The following is a 26,531-nucleotide window of genomic DNA, read 5'->3' as shown; positions in this document are numbered from 1 at the left end:
GCTGTCCAACCTGAGCTTGCAATACCATGAGACTGTCACACAGGAATTTGAGATGTAAAAACTCTCTTCATTAGAAACCATTATCATAAAGTCTATAACCAATTTAAGAGACTTGATTCCAAAGAGCCAAATTTTGAAAGCTACATTGCATGACGTTAATAAAATTGAAAGTAAAAAATTACTCAAGAGCCCACATGAAAGGAAAACATTAGGCAATAATAACCTGATGGTAAGAGAATTATTTTTTTTAGCAGTGGTTACAGATAACTAAAAGCAGGGTGTCAGCAGCAGGTGGAGGCTGTGGTTCAGTCTCCAGTCTCTTAGCAGAACACACTCTGAAGTCTGCAAAACCATAACTGGCCCTGTAGGTTCCTTCAGATGCTTTATTCCCATGGCACACTTCCCATGTGCTCATTACAGGACAGGCTTTAGGTCTGAGGAGTTGATGCATTTGTGGAAAAATATCAGCGCTAAGTCAGGCTCAGTATTAGGGGAGCAGATTAGAACACATTTGGTTTTACATCTGCAATTGTTAACTTGGAAATCTGAATGTGTGCTTGGGATTTCAACATGCAGCCTCATTTATCAGAGCTGGGAGTCATTTGGTTCATAGCCAGTGTCTGTTTTCAGAATTCAGTCACATCCAGCTTCAGGTGATTCTTCTGGAAAACCCAGTGGTTGCCTGGGCAATAAAGGTACACGTGCTTCTAGCAAGTGACATAAGAGGAAGGAGTAAATAAAAGGAACCCACACTTCCCCCCACAAACCACCCAGCACTCTCCTCTCTCAGCAAACTCCACACTCAGTTTTATTTTTAAATCATAGTTCTGTGATGCAGCAGAGTCCTGAGACACACACTGCAGTGGAAACTCAGTGCTGGGGAGGTCTCTGTGAACTTGGCATTTGGCTGCCCAAGTCCTGCTGGGCTTGGCAGAAATAAGTCAGAGGGGGAGCAACCACTAAGGGGCAAACTTCAAGCTGAAAACTCTGGTTTGAGGTAATAACTCTAACTTTCCTTTCAGGGCCTTTTGTACCATCCTTCACAAGCCTTAGCTCCGAGCAGCAAGAGGTCATTTCATGCAGTTCTTCTCACAGAAAGCCACCACAGGCAGGGATCCCCCAGGGCAAGGTGTGAAACCTCTCCAGCAGGTTCACAGGGCCACAATTCCTGACCCTTCAGACAAAGCACTACTCAGCCCTCAGAATCCTCCCCCCTACACTTTTCTTTATTGAAATAGAAAAACACATCTAGGCTGACAAGTTTATGAACTCCTTACTACAGCCCAAAGGATCCCATGTCGTAGCCCTGGACTGAAATTTTAAGACCAGTCCTTCTCTAAGAATGTAAGCCACAAGTCTCATTCTCAAAGGAAAAAATGCCAGCAAATGAAAGACAAAGTGTTCAGATTTATTTGGAAATTCACAGTTTCTAATGGCACTACAGCTCTGTAGTTACATACTCTTGCTCCACAACATTGGATGCTGCACTCTGGTGGTATGAATTTTCTTCATCCAGGTTTGACATCCTTCTGAATTCATGTTCAACACGTCTGGTTCATGTGCTCTGACTGGCTAATTGTGCAGATCACTCTGAAAGTACATCACTTTAAAGTACTCATAAACTAACAAGAAAGCAGCAAAAAAACAAAGGCTTTAAATAAGTCACATTACATACAATACCTAGGAAAGGCATCAGATCTGTTAAAAAGGGTACCACTAAAAGTGCTCAATAAATTAACTTATTTTGTACAACGTGAACCTGTAACACCTGTCAAAAGGAAAAACCTTTTGTTCCACTCACTCAGAACCACACTCAACAGCTCAGCAAGCACACATCCTACAGTATCCAAGTACACAGTCACAGTCAAAATAAAAAACACTTGAGCATGAAACACCAGCCATACCAACACTGCACATTTGTTAGCCAATACAAAAGCAAACGTTATCAAACACCTGCTGTGAGCCAGGTGCAGACAGAATGCACCCTCACATTCCTCAGCACAACAGCAGTGAGCATTCCTCATCCACCTCCTCCAGAGAGCTGCAGCAGGCCATTCAGGTGACAAATGCATTCCTCAGCCTCCATCACCAGCAGGAAATCCTCAAGAGCCACCGTCACTGATTCTGCACATCAGAGTAAGCTCCGATTGTGACTGAAGGTGCAAGTAAACACAACTGCCATCCCTGGTGAGAGATTTTCCTCAACAGAGTTTGCAAAACAAGAATCTAGTCAGGCAAGTCCATCTCTTGGTATTTTTACAGTATCCAGTCCACATTACTGAGTCCAGCTGAAGGCCAACATGTCCCTTTACAGCACTGTAGTGTTGCATCTTCAAAAAAAGCTAGAGAAATTACAAAATAAATCAAATGACAAACAATTGTATCTCCCCTCTTCCAGTGGCATTATAAATAGACAAAAGGCACATAAATATGGGAAGGTGCAAGAAATAGGAACAAAGCTAAAGGAAGAGGATTAGGCTTTTATCCCTATTCCACCCAACAAACTGGGTTTCAAAAAATTTCTGCCCCAGGAACTGTGAAAAAAAACCTTTATAAAATGAACCCTGCCCTCCCTCCCCCCACGCTGTTCTCATAGGAAATTATCAGCCTTGTAAAGCTGCAGCTTATAGCCAAGATTGACACAATCCCATCTATTTAAAAAGGCAGAAACCAAATTTCTGAATCCTTTCCAATGAGTCGAGCTCTTCGTCTCCCACTATCCTCCCCCAGGATACCACGGACTGTTCTCAAACGAACAAACACTCTCCTGTTTGAGAAGCTCAGCTAGGTCTAGATGTGTCCAGAGACTGTCGTGACACCGAGTGTTCCCACTGTTATATCTTTGTTTCCTTTGATTATGTCATGCAGGCTTGGCATCGACCCCGACTTAGTCTGTATCAGAGTTTTTATGAGCTTCCCTTGGTCTGAAACTTTCGACCGCCTCCTCTTGACAGCTCTCTTCTCAGTCTTTGTCTTTTGGGTCTGCCCGTTGCACAGGCTGGTGCAGGCTGAGATGCCACAGAAATAGGACTCGTCCGACTGCGACGACGTCTCGGAGCTCCCTTCCGAGGGAGGGCCCTTGTAGGAAGAGTGATAAACCTCCCCAATGTTAGAGAAGTCCCTCTGGTTCGTGAAGGGCTTCCTTCCTTTGATCTCCCCGTTGGCTATGGGCTGCAGGGGCTCTGTTGTTGGCTTAATAGTCTCTGGTTTTTCGCTTTTGTACTTGCAACGCTTTTTCTGAAACCGCAAGCGGAAAAAAAAATTAATGGTGAGGTTCTGGGAGGCAAGCAGAGCATGCAAGGCAAGCCTAGGAACCAGCAGGGAGAGCAGCTGAGACAGGCAGCACCTGCCAGCACAAACACCTCAGCCCCAGCGTCACTGTGATGTTTCATGAAAATCCTTACGTTAGGATTTTCTGCTGAAATGTCTCAGTTATTGTTCACATTTATTTTCTATCTGATGGCTGTGGAATGTGGTCTGGAGATGGTTTACCAACAAGTGCATCTATGACTGGTGTCATGTGAATTGTTTTTACTTAATGACCAAAGACAGCCAGCTGTGTCAAGGCTGTGAGCAGTCACAAGCTTTTGTTATCATTCTATTCTATTCTTGTCCAGCCTTCTGTCTGTATCGTCTCTCTATTCTGTAGTGCACCATTTTTAATATATCACAAAATAATAAATCAGCCTTCTGAAACATGAAGTCAAGATTCTCATGTCTTCCCTAACTCCACACCCCAGCAGCTCCCTCCCCACAGGGTGAGACTGTACCTTCTTCTCTGGGGAAAACTTCAGGGGCTCCACAATGTACAGATCCTCTGGATCCACTGCAGGAGAGAACAGACACTCAGCACTGCTGACTCTGCCAGCTCTAGAGCAACACAGTCCCAGCTAAACACAGCATGACAAAACATTCCCCTGAGCAGGCACATTCCCTTTGTAAGCTGAGGGGCCACAACACAAGCACTGTAAGTAAAGTCAGCACACAGAGAAATTCCCCTGTGCTGTCATGGCAGCTCTCAGTGACACACACCTGAGAAGCCCTGGCCTTCTCACAGTTTTGGCCATGGGAGAGGTGCAAAGAACATCCTTTGGGGGAAAGGAGGAGTCAGAGAGTGTTGCAATCTAGGCAAACAAACTGCTCCCAGTGTAAGAGTGTGCCATGTGCAGCCTGACACACTCAGAACACCAACAAGGCAGATGTTCACATTGACCTGAGACCAGCAGGGAGAATTTGGGACAAGTGTTGTTTTGAAAAAAAAAAAAAAATAGTCTAGACCTTAGTTAGTGTTCATGGCATCACATTGCCAGCTCCAGAGTTTTACTGGAGTTTTATTCACAGAACAAACCTGTGAGGCCAGTTTGCTGCACCCAGAAGAGCTGTATCAGCAGCACACTTGCTAGTTACTATCATGTGCAACACTTGCTTTTGCATGGCACTCATGGCCTAAGAAATCAAAAGTCAGCTGTCCCAAATCTACCATGAATACTGCAAAGATTCAGATCATTCCTCATACCCAAGCCAAGATAAATGGTCTAAGTTTTCTTCCTGAAGTTGCTAAATTTGAATCCTAAATACCTGCCAAGTTTCAAACATAGGCTATCAGGACTTCAGGAAAGTAGGACACTCAGACTTCCCACGTCTGGCATTTCCAAGGGAAAAGAAAAGCTACTTTCTGCAAGCTTCACAGCTTTGCAGACCTGAGTGCCTGCACTGATTGCTCCTAACCCTAAAAAAACATCTGCAGGGCAAAATAGATCTGTAGCAAAAACTGCATGTAAGGTTTTAGCATAATTCAGCAGAGTTCTGTGAGTATCTGGTACCTTGTTCACAAACCACCTTATGTGACAGAACACATACATGAACACACACACACTGTGCAGCACTCAGAGCAACAGCACAGACCAGATGTATGATATGAATAATACCTTCTTTACCAGCTAGCTGAAAAGACTGGGATCTGACCAGTGGAAGGGAAGTTCTTCTTTTCAAATTCATATCATCATAGGAGGAGAAACACCTAGGAAATTCCGAAAAGCTTTTTTAACACATTTTTCTCAGTACATTTCTTCATTAAAATAATTCTTGGCAGAAAGAACTGTCTGCTGAAGTGCCCAACAAAGCCTGGCTATCAGACACACTGCTGTGTTTGCTACAAGTTATCAAGGCATGTTTTTCAAGTACAGGAGCCCCAAAATGCTCCTAGGAGAGTGTTACCATAGAGAGCCCTTTGCTATCAATTCTGAGTGTGCAGGAAGAAAACTCAGAATTAAAGCAGATGTGCCAATACCAGCAGACTTAGAAAACATTAAAAAAAGCTGCAAGAACACTTAAGTTTCAAATATAAATACATTACCTTTTGGGGCTAGGGTAGTGATTGCTTTTGGGAATTTTTGAGAGGTAATCTTGACAGAACTGAGAAGGGCTCCTGCAGCGCTGCACAAAAAGCACCAAGCCCAGGATGAGGCAGAGAACCAGAGAAATCACCAGGTAAGTCTGGCGGTCAGAAACCTGCAGGGATTGGACACAACAGCTCCATGACACTGCCATTTTTATGTTCTAAAAGACAAAAGCTATGTTCTCAACTCACTTTTCTTTAGTTTCACTAAACACCTGTTCACGTTTCAGTAATTTTTCACAGGTTTGATGCAGTCTGTTGGCTGTGCAGCATTCAGGAGTGAAGGCTGACAACAGGACAAGATTCCCCTGCCTCCAATATCAGCACAACTACAGAAGCTGCCATCCCCTGCAAAGAGCATCCCAACCTCCCTGAAAGCAATACACTTCCCATAAGAAACAGGGCTCAGAAAGTAACTTTTCTGGTTCACAGCTGACATGGATGCAACACTATGACAAATCTAAGCTGTACTTTTTATCAGCTGACACTGCAGTACTTCACAAAATACCAAGATAATCACTTGATTCAATGTGATTTCACTGATTACAGCACTCAAACAGGAGCTCAGCCAGCCAGGCATTAAAGGAGAAGCCTCAGCAAGTGTTAGCTCAAAGAAGGTTTTGGCAATTCCCACAAAATATAAAAGATCATGTTTATGGCACTGCTTGAAATGTCAGGCAGGCAGAACATAAACATTGGAGAGAAAATGTTCCTAACATTGTTGCCAAGATTTCCCTAATCTCTAAAGATGACAACAGCCAGGAGGGATGGAAGAAGGGTGCTTTGGCTCAGACTACAGTCATGGGGCATGGGGGGCTGCAGTAACTATGACCAAGACACCTCATGTTACTCTAATTTGCAGCTAGAAGTTTCAGAGAGAGTAGGCTGAAATAAACACAGCAAACAATTTCAAACTCCATTTGAAGACTGGTCTCTCCAAACAGAGATGTGCTGATGCATCCATTTCCTCTGGACTGTGATTACCTCACGTTTCAGCTCTGCCACGGTGGCTGACAGATTGGAGGCCAGCTGGGTCATGTTGGTGAGCTGTGCTTGCAGCAGCTGGATTGCCTCTGTCTGACGCTGGTCCTGTGGAGAACAGAGTCATGGGCATGCTGTCAGTGGCCAGGTTCCACTGTCACCTGCCCTCATGGCCACAGCATTAGTGTTCAGTCTGTCTGACACAGCAAGGCACTCAGCACAGCCTACCCAGCATTGCTCCCACCACAGTGCTCACATAACATCTGTCTGTCAACACTTCCTAACACCATGCCAAGAGCATCCCATCAGAGACACTTGTGCTGTCCTCACCACGGGCACACAGAGCAGGCAGCTCCACACAGTCACTGCCAGGAGGCCACAGGACACACACACAGCTGCCAGGCACAGCTCCAGCCCAAGGCTGGTGCACAGCACAGGAGCCCACACCAGCCAGGAATGGCTCCTTCCCAGCTAACAGCTGCTGCCTGCAAGAGCCCTAACAGGACTCAATCCTATGAGAAATTAAGGAAGAGACTAACCTCAGACTGACCAGCACTGATACTCTTCCAAAAAACCCCAAACCCAACCCAGAAAAGGCAACACATGCAAGCTGCCATTTCCATCACTGTTCATGGATGAATAAACTCCAGGCTGGGGCTGCACTTCAGAAGCTTTCAGACAGTTTGGGATCAAGTCTGCCATGCCATGTGCTTTGGTGAATGTTAGCACAGCAGTTTCTGCTCTATTTCACAGCTGCTCAGGAAAGCCAAGATGGCAGAGCAGGGAAAATCCACATTTTAAAGAATGAAGTAAAGTTTTTGATACGGATTAGATTTAGCCTAAGCCATTACTGTACCCCTCTGTCTTTCCATAGGCTCAGTCTCTTCAGCAGCAGGGAAACTGTCTATCAATACTTTAAATCAGATATAAAAAATGAACCAAATTTAAAAAATTGTTTTGAGTGCAGTTACAACCAAGAAACAAGGGTTGGAACTGACCTGGGTAACTTTTTCATTGACAAAGACACTGAAGAGTTGTAACCATTACCAGCTGACAACTGATCTTTTCTTCAGGGACAAAATCAGAAAACAGAGCTGAAAATGGCTTTATTCTGAAAAAACTGAGAACATGTCTAAAAATCTTATAAAGGAGAAAAACAGGGAAGCATGGAATGGATGCTCTTAAAAAGTTCAGGTCAAAGAAGATTTCTGTACCTCTGTGCAACTCTTCATTAAAAGCAAGCCCTTCTAACTAGGAAAACACCTCAGTACTCCAAACAAATCATACCTGCTCTTCTGCTATTCTTGAGGTGTTCTGAAGTTTTATTATTGTTTTATTGAAAGCCTTCTGCATTTCTTCCATTTGTTTTCGGTACCTAAAACAAAAGGTGTTTAAGGCCGAAATATTAGTGCACAAAACTCCTCAGCTTGGACTTGTCTTTAAGTCTAAAACATGATTATGCCAGTAAAAACCTTCTCTTTGCCTAAAGAGCTTTATTTAAACATCAAGTGGTACCTGCTTTTAAGTTTCACAAATAAAACAGATGTCCCTTTTGTTTTGGTTTTTTTCCCCCAAGGTTATAGTCCAATCTATTTCAATACCTTCAATCTCAGTGCCAATTTACAGAATTCACTCTGCACAATAATTTTAACTGTGAGCCCCTTCCTTGGAACCAATTCTGAAATGGGTACATCTCCCCACTCTCCAGTAGCTAAGGAACACCACAGATAAACACCAATACACAGAGACATCCTTCACAGGAAACTCCTGGTTCCCTCTCCACAGCCACTTATTCAACCAGAGTTACTACAGATAACAGGGTAGTTTAAGTGGAAATAATTTAATAAAAAAGGCATTGTAGGTGTGTGACATTTAGTTCAACAGTAACAGAAGGATGTGCCCTTTTGTGGACAGAATTATGGACAGGATTAGTGCCTACATCCTGACAACACTTCATCCTTCTAAAAAACCCACAGCAATCCTCCTCAAAATAAAACAAACAGGATTTTATCTGAAGCACAAAGAGGGAAGAAGCCCTGATTCACACAGGGTAACTCCAACAGCCACCTAGGCTCGAGTCCTCTCCTCAGCTTTCCATAAAGCTTTAAGCTGTGATTTACTGCTGTATTGCACTAGCTGCTTTCTTTAGTTATTGTTTTACACTGGCTGTTATTTGGCACTGAACAGTTCACACATTTTGTTCCACACACACCCTCTCCCCTAAGCCCCAGTGGAGCTGGTCTTGTCCTGGGTCAGTCCCTCCCATCACCTCTATCCCATTATTGGCTGTGGCCCCTCTCCTCTGTCCCTAAAATCTCCTCGGGTCTCTTTGGTCTCTTTCCCCCCAGGGACAGAGGCTCCTATCCAGGACTAAAGTGGGGCTCTGGTCCTGAGAGGAAAGAGCTCCTTGAGTCTTTTACTTTTGTCCTTGTAAGGCTGTGAGGGGCTGAGGGTCCAAAGCTGGCTGGATCAGACTCGAAGAGCCCTGAGAGCTCAGCCCTTACAATGTGCCCTGTACCAAGGTGCCCTGTACCTCACAGTCCTGGATCCTCCCAATGTACCCTGTGCCCAAACTGCCCTGGTACCTCCCAGCCCTCACAATGCACCCTGTCCCTCACAGCCTGGATCCTCCCAGCCCTTACAATGCACCCTGTGCCCAAACTGCCCTGTCCCTCACAGCCTGGATCCTCCCAGCCCTCACAATGTACCCCGTGCCCCAACTGCCCTGTACCTCACAGCCTGGATCCTCCCAGCCCTTACAATGTACCCTGTGCCCAAACTGCCCTGTACCTCACAGCCTGGATCCTCCCAGTACCCTGTGCCCAAACTCCCCTGTCCCTCACAGCCTGGGCTCCTCCCAGCCCTCACCTCTGACTGAGCTCCTCCAGGTAGCGGCTGCTGAGGGACATGTTGACCTCCAGGGCCTTGATGCGGTTGTTGAGGCGCATGAAGACGGATTCTTTCTGGTTGGATCCATGAACCAGGTTGCCGTTGGTGTAGCCCAGCTCTGTGGAGTTCTGCAGCTCAGCATAGAAATCTGTGGCTGTTCTCTGGGGCCCCCCTGAGACCGGGAGTGCCAACAGAGCCTCCTCGGCCGCCTGCTCGTCCTCCTTTGTCTCAGCAGGCACGGGAGGCTCAGCAGGAGGCACAGCAGGTTTCTGCACTTCTGGGGTGCTCTCCTTCCTTTCCACAGCATCACTGGCTACCACATCCACTGTGCTTTCAGGCTGCACAAGAGTCTCTGTAGGCTTTGGAATCACAGGGGTAGCAACAGGCTCTCTTGTGCTCATCTCCTTTACCTCAATGGCCACAGTGGGCTCGGGGCTTTCTTCCACAGCTGAGCTCTCAGCCTTTTCTATTTCAGTGCTGAGCTCTGGGACATCCACCTGGGGAGTCACCCTTGGTGCCACCTGGCCTGAGTCTTCTTTAGGAGGTTCCAGCACCGTGTCTGTTGTGGGGGATGGCTTCACTTCAGAAGTAACTTCCAGCAGGAGGGACTGGGAGACAGTTTGAGGATGGCTTGGCTCCAGCTCAATGGTCTCTGTGGTCTCATTGCTGATCTCCTCATGGACTGCACTGAAGTCAACTCCAAGAGCAGACCCAGGGGGTTTCTCAGCTTTGCTGTCCACTTGCTCAGGCAGAGGCTGCTGTGCTGCTGTGTGGGCAGACTCAGGCAGAGCTGGCTGTGGCTGCTGCACACCCACAGGGTCAGGAGGCCTGTCCTCCCCTCCAGGCTCGCTGTGCTGCCGCTGCATGGCTGCTGCCACCGAGCAGCACCTCAGCAGGTACTCGGAGAGGGTGGAGATGCAGCACACTGCTGCCATGTCACTGCAGTACCTCTCTGTCTCCAGCTCAAACCACGCTGCTGCCTCCTCCTCCTGCTCATCACTGGTCAGCAAAGTTACTGTGGACTGGCTTGTATCTTCCTCATACTCCTGCACTAGCTGAACAATTGGGCTTTCTTTAGTCAAATCCACCATTATTTGCTCTTTCTCTAGCTGTGGAATATCTGTAGTAACAAGTCTGCAACAGAGTTAAAAAGACAAGGTGTTAATTTAACAGTTTTACATCTCTGCTCTAGAAGAATGTGAAAATAAGTCTTTTAGAAAACTAGCAAGGCTTAGTCCAGTGACCAAAGGCCAGTTTTGGAACAGAAATTCTGCAAGGTAATATTTTCTCTGGTGATTTTCAGTCCCAATAGGCAAACAAATTATTTCAAATCCTGCCTCTTAAACAGCAAGCCTTCTCAATTAGATATTGCCTCTTCCCTCACCCCTGAAAAAAGTCACCAGTTCAAATCCTCTTTTTTCCACAGCAAGCCTCTTACTCTGCTGATGCAATCCTCAAATGCAAGAATCACAACATGCCCCCTGACCTTCCTGAGTCTTCACAGCAAGTGATAGAAACTGCAAAGCCACTAAGAACAGCAGCACAAGTCATGTCTTAATATTTAAGAGGCAAGGTCTTGGCCTTAAGCAGCTTAATTATCAGCAATGTAATTACTGAAAAACAACAGACTCTATACAGAACTTCTCAAGCTCACTCTGAACAATTGCTTACAGGTTTCATTAAGGGAAGTCTACCCAAGTACAAGCTTCCAAACCAGAAGTTTGTCACTACAATTTAACTGAACTGTATGCAAATACAATTTACATTCCTAATCAGTCTCCCTTGCAGGAGACCACAAAACCTGCACCAATATAAAACCAGCTTCTGTGTCAAAACAAAACACACCCTAATGGAAATAGCTGTAACAGACAGCAACAAAAACACTAAATGTCTCTGGTTAGTGCCATTATCACGGTACAGATTTTACCAAATACTTATTTTGTCCCTTGTTTAAGTCTGCATGCCATACCTGAGCATCCCACCACCAAGCATTGCAGACTGGCCCATGTTTGTCTCTGCTGGGAGCACATTACAAACACCCCAAGAGCAATCACTTACTCTGGTGAGGGAACAGGTGTTGGCTCAGGCAGTCTTGGTGCAGCTGTTGAAGTTGCAGGGGTGGCAGTGACATTTTCAGACACACTTTTGTTCCCAGCTGCAGGAAGGAGGAAAATGTCAATGTGGAAACTCAAGAACCATCTTTGTTTTCAACAAATTCTGAGGTCTGGGTTTATTATTGGTGGGGTTTTTTAGGATTAACTGTGCTACCAAATTAACTGCAGATGTCACCCAAAGTTATCTGAATGAAATGCTACTGACAGTTTTTGAGTATGGTGTTGTGGACAGTCCCAAAATACTTCAGAGAAAGAAGCAGCAAGTTAGGACTCTACAACTCCAGCTGGGTAACACAGAGAGTAAAGATCTCCAAAAAAGCTGAAAAAGCACATGTGTCATCTTTGTATGGGTTTTCTTCTCAGCAAATTCAACATCTTTGTTCCACTTTTCACAGCCACTAGGTTCTATGACACTAATCAGATGTGTCACAAAAGGTGAAAAAAGTCATTTAAATCATCACAGAACATCCAACTCCTCACAAAAAAAAAAGCTTAACAAAGAAATGCAAACTTTCCACAATGCTTTTCATCTAAAAGAAACTACAGTACCTTCAGTTTCAGATGACTCCTCAGTTTTGGCTCCAAGCATATTGGCAGCAATGTTCACCATACTCAGGATAGCATCTAAAAGAGACAACAACTCCTCAACAAGGGCACTCTCAGCAGCACAAGAAATTTGCTATTTTACAATACTTGCTTGGAATTAATCACAGTGTAAGGACATAATATCTGGTCATTCCATTACACTGGAGGCAGCTGTTTCTTTTAAAGGTAAATGTGTAAGTTAGAAACCTGTATTTGAAAACCTGCACCATAACACCCACAGATCTGGCTTACACATATATTTATTTTAAGGAGCTGTTAAGTAGGACAGTTCCTCTCCCCTCTGAATTCACAGAAGTAAATTCCAAGAGGTGCTGCTCTACATCAGCACAGGAATTAAATACAACTCCTCTTTGGCTTGATATTGACAACAAACATAATGGCCAGGATTATTTAGAAGCTGAGGAACAGGTAAAGAGCACTATATTGTAAAATCACACAAGCTGAGTGGATTTTGCCCATTTCTCCCCCACCCACCAACATATGGCAGCGTGTGTCACATGGCCAAGGTCCTCATGTTTAGAGAGGCATTTTAGCAGCAATGACAAATTCCTTGGGCTCCAGGAAGTTCTGTTCAAAACTTTGGTTCTGCCTTTCCTCCAGGAAAGGAAGCTGCAGAAGCTGCTGCATTCCTGATTTATGTTAATTTATCTGGGTTTGTATAATGAGAAAAGTTACAATAGTCAAAAGATGCTGAACTTCAGCTGTGGATGGTATCTTAGCAAAATGAGAAAATGAGGGAGAATACAGAGTTTGTATAGATGCTTTACAATGTGGGAGAATGGCAGGACAGAAAACAAGACTGCAGAATGCTTCTTGTGAGATTAAATGTCTGAGAACCCTCCACCTCCTCCTCCTCAGAGGACCCTCTTTCTCACTCTACATTTAAGATGCACATTTTTCTACATGCATATAAAAAAACCCCACTAGAAAACAATACCCACAAACTCTACTCCTTCCAAAAGAGGAGCACTGACCACTCTGACAGAGAGGAAACTCTCAGTATCAAAACCCCCCAGCCAGAACTAAATACAGGTCACTGCAACATTTCAGTGCACTAGAGAGACAGCTGAGCACTATCAGCAACAGGTGCTTCAAATCTTTTCATCTTAGCTTCAGCAGACTAAAAAATTCAATGGAAAGTCACTGCCTTTTCCAGCCAGTGAATATAAACTTGTAATACTGCCCTTGCAGACAGATCATGTGAATGAATATGCATCACCAAGACAGCAAGTTTAGAAGTCACAAAGAAGAGATAAGCAGTGTCAGGGAAGAATTTACTGCTTTATCTCATCTGTGAGAGGCACACATGTAGAAATAAACTGCCTTTTCCACTACCTATTTGCCTTTTGAAAACTCTTCTAAGCTGTGAATATTCCTAGCCATGACCTTATTCTCAGGAGAAAACAATGTTCTAGGAAAAAACATGAAAGATTTCTGTGGCTCTGATCCACTAGAGGATGAAAGCAAAGGCTGACCCCAAAGAGCATTAACTGAGTGCAGATCTACACTGGAATAACAAATCCTCATTAGCTGGGACAGAAGGAAGAGTGCAAGAGCTCCTTAGGAAATGGTGTGTGGAGGTGAAACCATCCTGAATAATTCAGCAGTGAAGGCTACCATTAAAATGGAATATTCCAGGATTCTCATGAAAACTAACCCTACACATGGAGGTTTTCCAATGGGAAAAGTGAGAGGAGTCAAGAACCTTTAGCTCTCTCAATAAAATACACAGCCCTTATGAAGAACATGAATTACAGTATTTACATAAAGCCTTCTCAGAAATTGTAGTATTCTCCATCCTTCTCTGCCCCTAAAGTTGTGCAAAGTAAATCTTTATATTGCCTCCTGTAGGTTAAGCATTTTAATTAAACACAGATTTTCAACTTCCAAATAATTACAGTTCTACAGCACTTTAGTACTGGCCATTTACAGCCCTGTGCAACTTTTACACGATCTTCAGTATTCAGAATCCCTAAGTACAAAAAAGTTTCCACAAAACAGATATCTTTACAAACTGAAAATTCATTTTTAGAACACTAAGAACAATCCCCCAACTCCAAATTTAATTATTCCTATGAAACTAAAGAAGAATTACAAATTGCTTCAGCAGAAAATAGAAGTTGTAGATGTTGCACAACAAATTGTCATTCCACATCTTGTTTTAAGCACAGGAATAACTTTTTCTAATAAATCATACTCACTTGTAGCAGAACCAAGAAGATTTTTTGAAGATTTTTCTTCCCCCGTGTTATAATCCAACAGATAATCTATGTATAAAGAAGAACAATCTGTGACTATTAGAATTTCATCTGTCATGGGCAAAGAATATGAACCTCAAGATTTAACATGACATTTAATGATGTCAACTTGACAGTGTGGAAATAAAACTACAGCAAGCTTAAGGTCAGATATTATGAACTGAAATGGACACTAAGAATAGAACTTTCCATGTGAGCTGCTTTATTTTAGTAATCCTTTTCCTACTGTCAGCACATGAAGAAATTGTCTATTCTGCCAAGTGAAACAGAGACTATGCTATAATTTTAAAGCTACATTTAAACACATTGTTTAAAGCTTCAAAGGATTGTTGGAAAAGCCCAGAAATGCTGAAACACTGTCAACAAGTAAATTTACAGTCAAATCTTTCATCATATGCAGGAAGTGATGAGCCACCAACAGCACAAGAGCTGTCTGAATGGCTGAAAATGCACAAAATATTTGCTTACCATAATCTTCATCAAACAGTTCTTGTCTTTCAGACTGATACTGAGAATCAGCTATTTCTTCATACTCTTCAACCATGCTAGTACCAAATACTCTATGATCAAAGTTTTAAAATAAAAAGCTAATATTAGGAATCATGTGACATAATTGATAAGCAGTATTACCTTTATGTAACAAGTAAATGAGATACAGTAGTTCCAGTCATTTAAGCAAGATCAAGCAGCAGAGATGTTTATTTTCTCTAAGTTGTATCTACAAGGAATCTGAACAAGATCCTGCTTCTCATTCTAATTCCAAAGTCTTTTTTTCCTTTTAAACTCACACCTAGACTTCTTTGGCTGTCCATGAGCTCTTACACCTCCATTTCTGTTTCTCCTTTGACTTGCTTTAGGAATATCTGTTCAGAACTACCTCCCTTCGCATGCCACATTCTCTTTGACCTCTTTTGCCAAAATTAAATCAATCCAATGTAAAGCAGCCTTGTGGACTAAAAATATGGTTTGACTTCTAACACTAGAGACCTCCCAGGTTCAAAACCTGTTTTTTTAGGAGCAGTACAGAGGATGATGGTTCTCTGAATTAAAAATTCACAGGTGTTTCTACTCAGCTATTGCAAACATTATGACTGCAGGCACTGTGGTGCCAACCAACCCAGCAGCTTCCAAAAAGCACTCACCACACCTGCTCTTTTTAGCTCACCACTTGTTCCCTGTTTTGCTTGGTCAGCCTTGAAATGCTCATGTCCTGCTCTAAAGCTGCTCAAGGCTCCTGTTTCCTCCTCCCCTCCCCCTGCAAATATAAACTATTCCTGACATACTGGAGAAGCAAATAAAGAGATTCAAAACTTCTTTACACAGACATGAAAGACACTACATAGCAGGCAGGTCAGGCAACTTCTTCAATCCATAATACCTACAAGTAACTGCAACTGAAAATTGAAATTGTTGCCCAACTATTCTAAAAGCAGATTAGTCCTCACTGCAAGGAGGTAGAAAGACTAAGCAAAACACAAAATATTACCTTATAAGACTTAAAGGACAAAAATGTTCTGATCCAAAGTGTGATATCAACTCCACCTAAAGAATAAAAGGTACTTAAAATAAAACTCCAAAGATCCACAGAGGCAAAAACTCAGTTAAACATAAACACTCAATCTCGAAATTGCAAGTTTTGTTCACTCCAGTGAGTTGCAGATTGCCCAGAGCAGAAAAGGCCAGATTTATTCTTGCCATGCAATAAAGAGCTGAGCCGTGGCAGAGAACACCCCCAGCCCCATGCATCCATCACTCCACAAGAAGGGTTGCTAACCTTTATGTACTTGATGAACATCTGAAGCGAGAGAGAGGAAAGGAGAAAAAACAAAAAACAAAAAGTAGATGTCAGTACAAAGGCTGAACACATGCCACAGGCAACTACAGAGTCCTGCTGGGTTTAATTCAGTACTAAAAATGCCTAACAGGACAAGCTGGGAAGGATTAAGGTGTAACACAACTTCATCTGCCTTGGGTAGCAAGATTTCATGTAGCCCTTGCAGCTTGCAGATTGAAGGTAACATGCAACAAGGGGTTTATTAGGCAATTGAAGTTATTCCATTTTTCAGGGCAGCATGACTGCAGATAGAATACTGAAGTGTGTTAAATGTACTGAGTGTATATTTTTAACCCTTAAAGAACACAGACTACAGAAAGGGACTCAAAAGGAAAAACAAACCCATGTAGCATGCACTCTCTATGTACTGCTGCTGCTTCAACTCACTATAAAACACTTCCATTTACAGAAGCACAACTGCAACAAAAGAGCAGCTGATGACAGACCTGGGAGCTTCAGACATCTGTGTATTTCTTGACTACACCCTGGTATTTATTTAACCTGAATTAATTTGCAAGCATTTATTAAACCACTATGCAGACACTCTCACTGAAGGACTGGAATAATCTGCAAGTGAGACCAAGACAATCCCACAAAAATCCCACTGTTTTTGATACAAGCTCAGTAAGCCACTTCAACAATTTTAACATTTAAAAATATTTTGGAGTCATTCTGTAGACCAGACATACTTAGAACTTGCTTACTTTTTGCACTGTGAAGTGAAAAAACCTCTGGAAATGTTACCATGCTGTACTATTCAAGGCAGAGCACTGGATCCACCAAGGGATTATTAAGTGCTGCAGCATCTACAGGAGTTCTGCCACTTCAGTGACAATGGCAGCTACCTTAAGGCATTAATTAATTCAGCCAGAAAACAGAATTAAAAATAAATGAAATCTCTGTTCTGTGACTCATGCAGAATTCCTAGGTAAAGAAGTTAGACAATTATCATTCACAGCTACTTTTTCATAAAAGCACAAAGCATAATTAAGGAGCACAAACTAATATTTATTTTTTTATTTGGCCATATAATTATTGGAAGATAACACATCACTGAAGAGGACCTAAAAGGTCTGTATTTTACTTGATTTTAAACCTTCACTACAACCTAATATTTTCACAGAAGCTTTTATCCAAGTTCAAGTAGCACATTAATTATTTATGGAGTTTTATTCCCTTTGAGTCTCCTGAGTAAAGATAGCTCAATGCAAACCATTTCAAAGGTGGAGGTATCATGGCAATGCTCCAGTAGCAGTGAGCATAAATAATTTGCCTGAGTCAGAGTTATGGTTGAATAACTGGAAAACTGCACTTGGAGTCTCTTAATGAGAACCAAGATGCAACCCTGCACACTTTCAGATTCACTAAACTGTACAGCCCAACATGGCACAAAAATATCAAGAAATAGGCATATTGTGATCTGTGCTCCAGGGACTGAGTGGGCAGGGTGTGTATACACACAAATAAATCTAAATGGGTATAGATATATGTGTGTGTGTGTAAAGCAGGCACAGCCAAGAAACAAAATAGGTCAGGATTCTCCTGCTCTTACATTCAGGGGATAGTTGGGTAAGTCAGAACAGAACTTTGTCTACATTTTTCTTAATTCAGGTATCAGTTAAGTATGTACTTGGACCCAAGGGGCTTCCCAAGATCTTCCCAATTACCAAAGTGAGCAAGGTAATAAGGTCACAACTGTGACAAGGATTTAGCACCCAGACAAGCCCAGCTGGGGCCACTAATTAACCAAGGGCAATTAATGGTAGGGCAGGCTTTGATAACACGTTTCTTGGCATGCTGTTATACAGAGGAAACCCAGCAAACCCTTCCTTCCCTGAGGAGCATGGATGTTTCTGCAGTATTGAGTTACCTTCACATATTTTGCATACATCTGTTCATCCAGAGGAAAGCTCTGGACATTCCTCTCATCTCTGGCATGGAAAGTACCTAATTTAATCCATTTGTTTGTTGGATACCTAGAAAGGAAACAATGGAGTCAGGTAATGAAATGCAGGAACTTTCTGTTTACAGGTATTTACAGAAGTTTCTCCAGAGCAGAAATACATTTTGTTCTCTCCAGCTGCCAAGCAGCAGCAAAGTTCCCAACCCAGAACCTCAGCAGGACCCTCACACAATGACAGCAATGTCATTTTTCCTTTTAATTTTTGATGTGGCAAAGGAAAAAACCTTCTAGCAACTGACAAAATACACAAAGAAAAACCATGTGACTTCACATTACATTGCACTTTGCATAATAAACATACAGAGATCATGCTTTATAAAGCCTTGCATCTAATAATTATTTCATTTTTCATTCAGAAGGATGAGTTTAGGTAACATACCTGTCACTAATTGACACCAAAAAGTCTTTAGGAGTGGAAGAGAATAATTCATGATTTGCAATGTCAAACTGCTTTACTTGCACTGGTTCACAGAGCTCAACAACAAACCTTAAAGACAAAAAGTAAATATTTTTTTAAGAAAAGACTTTTCCTTCTGCAGTTACAATCTTCAGCCCTTCCCCTCATCATCACATCCTTCACTGGGTGTAAGGAGGACACTCCTTATAAACAGGACACCACGTATAAAAACGCTGGTGGTATTTCTCTGAACATCTACTTTAATAATTCCAGGCAGCATCTGCAGCTACAAAAGCTTCATCCATCCATCCATCCATCTATCTATCTATCTATCTATCTATCTATCTATCTATCTATCTATCTATCTATCTATCTATCTATCTATCTATCTATCATCAATCACAGAATTAAAACTAAGGACAGCAAACAATTTAAATCACACCTGAAGTGCCAATTAATGTATGGTAAATTCTGTTCACCTGTCCTACAATTATTTGACAGTCAGGGAAAGAAACCAAGAGTCTTTATTTGAATTCTCAAGTGCTTTATCTGCCATAAGATAATTATGTAAAACTTACACATATTAAGATAAATAGAAATATCATCTTAATATTACTTGTCAATACCAGAGCTAGATTTCTATGGAAGACATCATAAATTATCTTGTGCTAATTCTGCCAGAGCTCCTCACACACCCATTCCAAAGAGCAACACATCAAGGTCAAGTCAGTCCCACAGCAATGGAAAGCTGTAATCACTCCTGAAACAATTATGAACCTTAGGAACCTACCAGATTTTAGTACTGCAAGGATTGAGCATATAAAGGTCCATGTTTTCCATCAAAATAGCTGAAGTGCTCTGTAGAAAGAAAAGAATTTGTATTTTAAATTGCATGGTAGATAGCAACAGCATCAAGGATTTTCCCCCTCTTTCCAGCAATAAATTGGAAATTAGGTTTGCAGACAAGTATCAACAACACTCTGAGCAAGACTATTATCCAGGACACAGTATGCCATACTTTGGGGCAATCATGGATTATTTACTGTGGTGAGCTCTTTAATATAACTCTGTTCAGTTTCTGTAGGAAGTAGACTCTGCTCCCATTTTCTGAATTCACTTAAAAAGATATCAAGTTCTATAACAATCCCTCTTAAAAAAAGCACTGATCACTCTTTACATCCTATTTTTATTAATCAAAATCCCAATAAATCCAGACACAGAACAACAACTTCACAAACCAGTGCTCAGTTTTAAGTATACTTTGTTGCATAACACTACACTAAAAACTGAACACCAATAGTTAATAAATGCTTACCTTTGCCTCTGGATTTGCTGCCAGAATTTTGGCACCACACTCTACAGAGGCATAGTTATTCCTGTTTTTCTGGACCTTTTTAGTGGAATGCTGCCCACCAACAGCAGAAGGGTGCATTGACTGACCTAGGAACAAGAAAATATTGCTACTATAACAAACCACACAAACAAGCAGTATTTGCACTGTCAGGGAACTTCTGCTCACTGCTTTTCTATAATGAAGGCTATTAATTAGGTAGTTCTAGCAGAAAAATGAAGTTCCAGGCTGCATTCCAAATGGAGACAGTCCTGCTATTGAGGAGATGACAGTGTTCTCTATTTAGACCAACCTAATGAATCCTGAACTTACTCTTTTCTTTCTCCACCTCCATGACTTTCTTCTTCCATTCATCAAATGTTGGAATGTCTCCAGGGTCCTTTGGAGTTATTACTGATGTAGGGTCAATTTCTCCTGTCTTCTTAAAGTCTTTCTGCAAAAGAAAGAAGCACTGATTGTGAATATTTTTCAGGACCAACAATGAAAACAAAGATGAACTTGAAAAAACAAAGCATGCTCTGATCAAGTCAAGGGCAGACACATCATTTGCACCCATGTTAACAACTTAGAGCCAATGTAAGCAAGATTAGAAGCCAGAAAAAACAAGTGATGATTTTCTCTCAGAATTACAGATTATTTCACTGAAATACTGACAATTTTTGTGGCTAAGCTAATAAATTTTAAATAAAATGTAACCCTTCTTCTCCAACACCTGCATTTTCTTCCCAATTTTTGCTTTTTCTCTTCCTAATGAAGAAAGCTTTCCCTGTAGCAAAAATCTTTAAACATCAGTGCTTGTCATGACAGAATTCCAGAGGTTCTCTGGGATTTCTGAACATCTCAGAAACAGCAGAATGATTAAACATTAAAGGAACCATTTTAATTATCTCAGATATAATGTTTTGGACTTGCCTGACAAAGCAAAAACCCTGACAATTAAACTGTACATTACTCCATTTCAAGTTTTCATTTCTCCTTTGTACAAACATATTCAGCACACCACCAGATGAGTGAACATTTTTTGGTAGACATTTCAAGTGTAGAGGTTATTTTGTGGACAATATTTTAGAGGGAGTTGCCAAGTGACAGTTTAAACATGATCCTAAAGCAGCAAAAAATGGTATTGCCATGGCCTTAGTCATTCTGATTTTCAAAAGAGTCTTATTAAAAAAACCACAAGCTTTAGTAAGTACTTCACAACCAGAGCATGAAAAAAGTCACAGTTAAGCACAGAAGGCCTGGCCAGCTACATATCCCCACTGTAACAAGGGCCAAGTGATACTTCTGGGACAGAATAAAAGCACACCACATTTTTTACCAGTGGTAATAAAACCAGAGGGTGATAAAAATAAAAAATTACTCCTGTGTGTACTGAGGAGAGAGAGATACCAACTTACCTCCCTTTTTAGGTTCTCTGAAGCATTAAGAGCAGATTTTTGCTCATCTGCCCCCTTTTCAGCTGCTGAAACTTTGGACTCAAACTCAGATTTTGTCTTCTTTCCCTTGCCATGTGAAGATGATATGTTCTCTATGTGCTGGCCTGCAAGGCTGGAAGTTTAAAGGGTATCAGGATGTGTAACATGGTCACCAGAGGCAGTACCACACTCACACAATACACAGATAAGCAAGCACATGCAAATGTTTGTTGCAAAGCCAGCACAGAAGAGAACAACTCCCTTTGAAGTGTTCAGAGGCACACACAACCTGCTTGGATACTCACCTCTCTGGTGGACTGACAAAAGAGGAAGGCTCACTCTGAGGGTCAGCCTCAAGTGTCCCACCAATATCACAGTCAGGTTCTGACTGCTCAGCTTCACTAGAGCTGACTACAGGGGTATCAGCACGGGAATTCTCTATTGCACTGAAGGGAAACAAACAACAGCCTTTTTTAGCCTTCTGATCATACAAGGAACCCTGACAATCAACCACAAAGATAACTGAAAGGTTTCATAAAGCAACAGTCTCACAGAAATAATTAAGAAAAGAAGAATGAAGCATGCTGTACTTGTGGAAGTGCATTCTCAGCTGTACCCATGAAAGAACAGAATTTCCTTTTCCAGAAAGGAACTCAAAACAGGCTTCTCATCTCCCAGAACTCACATCCAACATCCTACCAAACACTGCAATGCATAATTGTCCCAGCATCACTACAAGCTAACAACATCTTCACAGTTACCTGGCTGCCAGCACTTTTCAACAAAGGAAACAAACAAGAGACTGAGTTCCCTCACTAAAAGCTCCTCATGTTCCCAAGTCAAGTGAGAACAGAACTTGGCTAAAACTAGAGCAGAACAGGGGGAGAAAAGCAGAGCCAGCCTTTCTACCAATGTATTTCTTTTTTTTGCTGGTGTAACAAAAATCAGGTAGCCCAGCAGACCATGATCCCAGCTGTACCAACAGCCCAAACCAGCTCATCTGTCACTGCTTCACCTCCTGGCTCCCAGAAAGGCTGAGCACACCTCAGACAAATGCTGAGACACAAACCCAACAGCAAACTTCTCCTCTGCCCTTCAGGAATGATGCAATGGGTGGGGATGGGCAAAGAGTGACTTTCAGGTGACAACTTCTGACTGTCCTCTCCCCTCCAGCACAGGGATGACTCCCATGCTGATCAGATGCAGCCAGGTCTAAGGAAAGGCTTTACTCTGCCTTCTAAATTTCCACATAAGCTTCCTCTAATGGAAGCAGCAAACTAGGTTAATCCAGTATCATGACAGAGCTGCCAAAACACAAACAGCACGTCAGCAACTTAAAAGGGAATCTTTTTGGTTCCCTGACTGCCACAATTATCAACAGAAGCAGCTGCAACCAACCCAGGGAGACAATTTTAGTTCCTTTCATATGATAAATTTCCTGTGGTATAAAACAAAAAACTCCTAGGTATTCCAAGACTTTTTGCTATGTAGAAAAATCTAACAAACATCATGAATACAAGAATTTATTAGCTATAAACAAAGAGTATTTACCCTGTAAGCCCCAAAATGCCTCCATCTGAGATGCACAGTGTTTGGTTCTGCATGCAACTCTTTACTGACTAAATAATGCTGACCACTACACAAAACTGAAAAGCTGCACATATTCTCCATTTCAGTGGGTAGGTGACACTATGAATAGTTATCAACTGAATAAAATATGGGACAAGAATGAACTTAAAAATTCCTTGCTCTCAGGGTGTACCTGACTGGCCTCAAGTAACTAATTTTGGCAGAAAGTGAGTCTAAAAGCTGTAGTGCTCCCTCTCCTTTGAGTATCTTCTTTTTCGTTCATTTTTAAAATGAATTATCAAGCTCATTTTGCACAGCATGTTCCTTACTTCCAGACAAAAAGAGCTCAGATTATTTTTCAGTAATTTTTCCTCAGATTAGACATAGGAAGAAAAGTTACACTCAGTGCTGTTCTAAAAAAAGATTCACCACAAAGTAAAACTTGTTTGGGATAAAGTTCCTTTCAAAATATTTTGACTAAGAGGTTCTGCTGAAATATTAGACCAGTAACACCTGAGAGAGCTGGACTTGGTTACACTGTCAGGAATCACATTTAAACCAGCAAAAAGGTAAAAACTGTCTGAAGATAACAAATACAACTGTGACTTTTAAGTGTAGAGCTGGACCACAGCTGGTTTGGATATTCATCTGTTCAGTAAGAGACCACCTGTGAGTACTGAGAGCTGAAGTGCAGTCTGAAATAACAGATAAACATTATTTTTTAGCTTCTCTGCTACACCAGGTCTGCCCTTTCTTCCTGTAAATGGCACTGGTGTCACAACTCCACTGCCCAGCATGAACTCATCCATCAGGTGCTCCAAACCAAGTTTCTGTTTTCATTTGTTTCAAAACTCAAGTCTTTGGAGTGCAGCACTCCAGTATTCCCCAGCTGTGACAGGCAGACAATTTCCAACAATTACCAGACACCAAGCTGAATGTTTCAAAGAAAATAACATCCTGTCTCCTTCTAGGACCTGACAACAGCAGAGCTTACAACACATTACACAAATAAATCAGTGGAGTAGTCAAAAAAAGCTATAAAAAGAACAGGCTGAAGCTACATTCCAGTTTTGCCTTATAAAAACTGCACATTTTGGAAGGCTTCCAATTAAAGACACTGATGAAATACCAAAATGTGTTTAAGTGTTAGCTCTGACAAACTAGGCAAGATCAGCCAGCAAACAAAATTTCCATACCTTTTCTATGATAAAGAAACAAAATTTGGTAAAGCAGAAAAACTGAAATCTTAAAAAGCCTAAACCACCAAAGACAAGTCTACTTCATTTTCACTGTGTTCAATTTTTATCCAGCAAAATAATTCATCTTCATCAGCAGTCAGAACAAGATTACTTCCCTTAGCACACACCCAAAAGCCCAACAGGATTTTGTGAAAATCCTTGGATGATCACACATGAATTTCCATACTACAGTTCACATCTGACAGCACAACATCCCACAAGAAAAGGGAAACAAAACACTCCAGAAAGCTGCCTGCAGCACAGGCAGCTCTGCAATACACCACTGAGCACTGGAACTAAACTGCCTTGACTGCATTTATAGGAGAACTTGCTATTTTGTCAAGTCTCTTTATTATCAGAACTTGAGACTCTCTGTTTTTAAGCCCCAAGATAAAATTCTGCAGAGTTCCTCCCTAAGTGAAGGCAGAGGCCATTGCTGAAGCAGCCCAGAGCTTGTTGACACAGATGTGAAAGCACATTTGTGAAGGGCAGAAATCCTAATGGTAAAGCCCTGAGGGCTTTTATAGCACAGATTATCTAAGCACGTTGGCTTTTTTCAGAGCAGAGGCTTAGAAACTGCTCATGGCCATAGTATCCACCTCATGCCAGTGCACAACTCTTCATCCACACACTGAGGAACTGCTGGCACACTCCATCAGCACTGACACGTCCCTGACGTATTTTATGAAAAATCCCATTGCCAGGATCTTTTCTCCTGAGAAGCTGGGAGAAAAGATGTTCTCCATGTTTTGCTACTTTGGAATGTCATTTGGAGAACTGTTTACCCAACATGTGAATTGTTTTTAATTAATGGTCAATCATAGCCAGCTGTGTCAGACTGAGTCTGTCACAAGATTTTATTATCATTCTTTTCTAGCTTTCTGATGTATCCCTCCTTTCTCTTTCTTTAGTTTTAGTATATCTTTTTTTTATATATAATATAATAAAATAATAAATCAGCCTTCTGAAACATGGAGTCAAGATTCTCATCTCTTCCCTCATCCTGGGGACCCACAAACACCACCACACTGACACCATAAACCAGCAAACAACTGTGGGGAGCAATCCCACCTTATCCCTACTGCACATCCTAACAAGGGCAGAGTAAGTGAGATTCTCTCAAAGACCAAAAGAACAAAATTTAAAGAGAGATTCTCTCAAAGAACAAAAGAACAAAGCTTACTCAGGCTGTGAGACTGGAGGTATTTCTGAGGTAGGTGAACTGGAGGTGTTTTCAGTGCTTGGGACTATGCTGGAGGAAGCTTCATGTACATCTACTGAAGGTGGACTCACAACTTCAGGCTGGCTTGTTTCACTTATTTCTGTTGACTGTAAAAACATTCCAGGTGAATTTACATTTTTCAACACCTGAGTAAGAAAAGCATTCACACAGTAACATCTAACATGGAGTTCTAACAGTGTGGATTTCTGTCAGAAATTCATTTTCTTTCTTCCTAGACCTAGGGGGCATTCTGTGCTACTCTGGGATAGCTGCAATAATCATGTAAAAATGTCAACTGGAGCAGGCCTGAGCAACAGCTTCCTCAATGATGCATTTCTACAGAGCCTGCCACGAGAAAAGCAGTTTGAATAGTGCAGCAAACAAAAAGAACAGTTCTATTTGCATGTTCCACTACAATAAAATTTACTGGTTTTATCCTAAATTTTAGAAAAGGCTTTTAATTTCATCACTCCAATGGAGTTCCAAAATTATTTAAAGCTTCTTCCAGGCTCTAAGTGAAGAAAGAGATAAATCACTTTTCGCTTTTGAGTGTTTAGTAGTCTTGACTCTTATTTATTCTAGGTCTTCAGTTGTCATAAGCACACTCAAAATAAGGTTTTGTAACTCTGAAAGAGCATGCAACCACTGGAACAGGTCAGATTAACTCCAGCAGCAAAAGGAAATATTATTGTACAAAAATCTCTTGTCAATACCTACATTACTCTGTCATCTCACTAAACATGAAGGGGTCAGGAAGTTTTAACACATTTAAACACCCAAACAATGAAATAAATATTCTGAAGTATGTCCTGTGTATGATATCTTGTAAACTACATACACAGGACATAGTTCAGAATATTTGTAAACTAATAGTTTAGATATCTTGTTCATAGTTCAGATATTTTGTAAACTAAACAAAAATATGTAATCAAATAAATAATCTTTACCAGTTGGTTTGTAACATTTAACATCAAGCACTGACTTTACAGTATCAATGGCACAGAGCTGAGGTACAACCCTTTTCCCATTTTAACAAAGGAAATGAAAATGACAGAAGCCATGAAGGATCAAAGCTAAAATGGACTGCTATAATCACCAAGCCTGATCTACATAAAAGACCTCAGAGAAAAGACTTTATGTTTTATTTATAGACATCCATACCTACAACATCCAATTTTAATTTATCTTGGAATGTTTTTAGTCAGTAACTCCAAACACTAAATTACTCATTATTTATGCACATGGGAAATGCAAGGTCTGTTAGCTCACACATTTTCTCTTTTACTGGAAACATGA

General features: G+C 41.6%; 1 protein-coding gene across 3 annotated transcripts in view; it reads right to left on the bottom strand.

Moving 5' to 3' along the window:
• Nucleotides 1-1,387: 1,387 nt before the first annotated feature.
• SUCO (SUN domain containing ossification factor) overlaps nt 1,388-26,531 on the bottom strand; it is a 39,373-nt gene continuing 14,229 nt past the window's right edge. For 2 of the 3 annotated variants that reach the window (XM_063165273.1, XM_063165275.1), the window contains exons 4-24: nt 25,197-25,342; nt 21,512-21,652; nt 21,189-21,339; nt 20,104-20,224; nt 19,756-19,880; nt 19,231-19,298; nt 18,423-18,530; nt 17,951-18,056; nt 16,021-16,041; nt 15,733-15,788; nt 14,715-14,806; nt 14,190-14,255; nt 11,932-12,006; nt 11,327-11,423; nt 9,248-10,402; nt 7,667-7,754; nt 6,383-6,487; nt 5,357-5,511; nt 4,929-5,020; nt 3,771-3,826; nt 1,388-3,237 (exon numbers count right to left, since the gene is read on the bottom strand). In XM_063165273.1, the coding sequence (XP_063021343.1) occupies nt 2,791-3,237; nt 3,771-3,826; nt 4,929-5,020; nt 5,357-5,511; nt 6,383-6,487; nt 7,667-7,754; nt 9,248-10,402; nt 11,327-11,423; nt 11,932-12,006; nt 14,190-14,255; nt 14,715-14,806; nt 15,733-15,788; nt 16,021-16,041; nt 17,951-18,056; nt 18,423-18,530; nt 19,231-19,298; nt 19,756-19,880; nt 20,104-20,224; nt 21,189-21,339; nt 21,512-21,652; nt 25,197-25,342 (3,471 nt within the window). In that variant the 3' untranslated portion in view covers nt 1,388-2,790. The remainder of the gene's footprint in view (nt 3,238-3,770; nt 3,827-4,928; nt 5,021-5,356; nt 5,512-6,382; nt 6,488-7,666; nt 7,755-9,247; nt 10,403-11,326; nt 11,424-11,931; nt 12,007-14,189; nt 14,256-14,714; nt 14,807-15,732; nt 15,789-16,020; nt 16,042-17,950; nt 18,057-18,422; nt 18,531-19,230; nt 19,299-19,755; nt 19,881-20,103; nt 20,225-21,188; nt 21,340-21,511; nt 21,653-25,196; nt 25,343-26,531) is intronic. The other variant, XM_063165274.1, reaches the window with a different exon arrangement.

The sequence above is a fragment of the Melospiza melodia genome, chromosome 11 (genome assembly GCF_035770615.1).
Source record: "Melospiza melodia melodia isolate bMelMel2 chromosome 11, bMelMel2.pri, whole genome shotgun sequence".
Classification (NCBI taxonomy): domain Eukaryota; kingdom Metazoa; phylum Chordata; class Aves; order Passeriformes; family Passerellidae; genus Melospiza; species Melospiza melodia.
The sequence above is the reverse complement of the archived record's forward strand: the minus strand, read 5'-3'. Positions and strand labels throughout refer to the sequence as shown.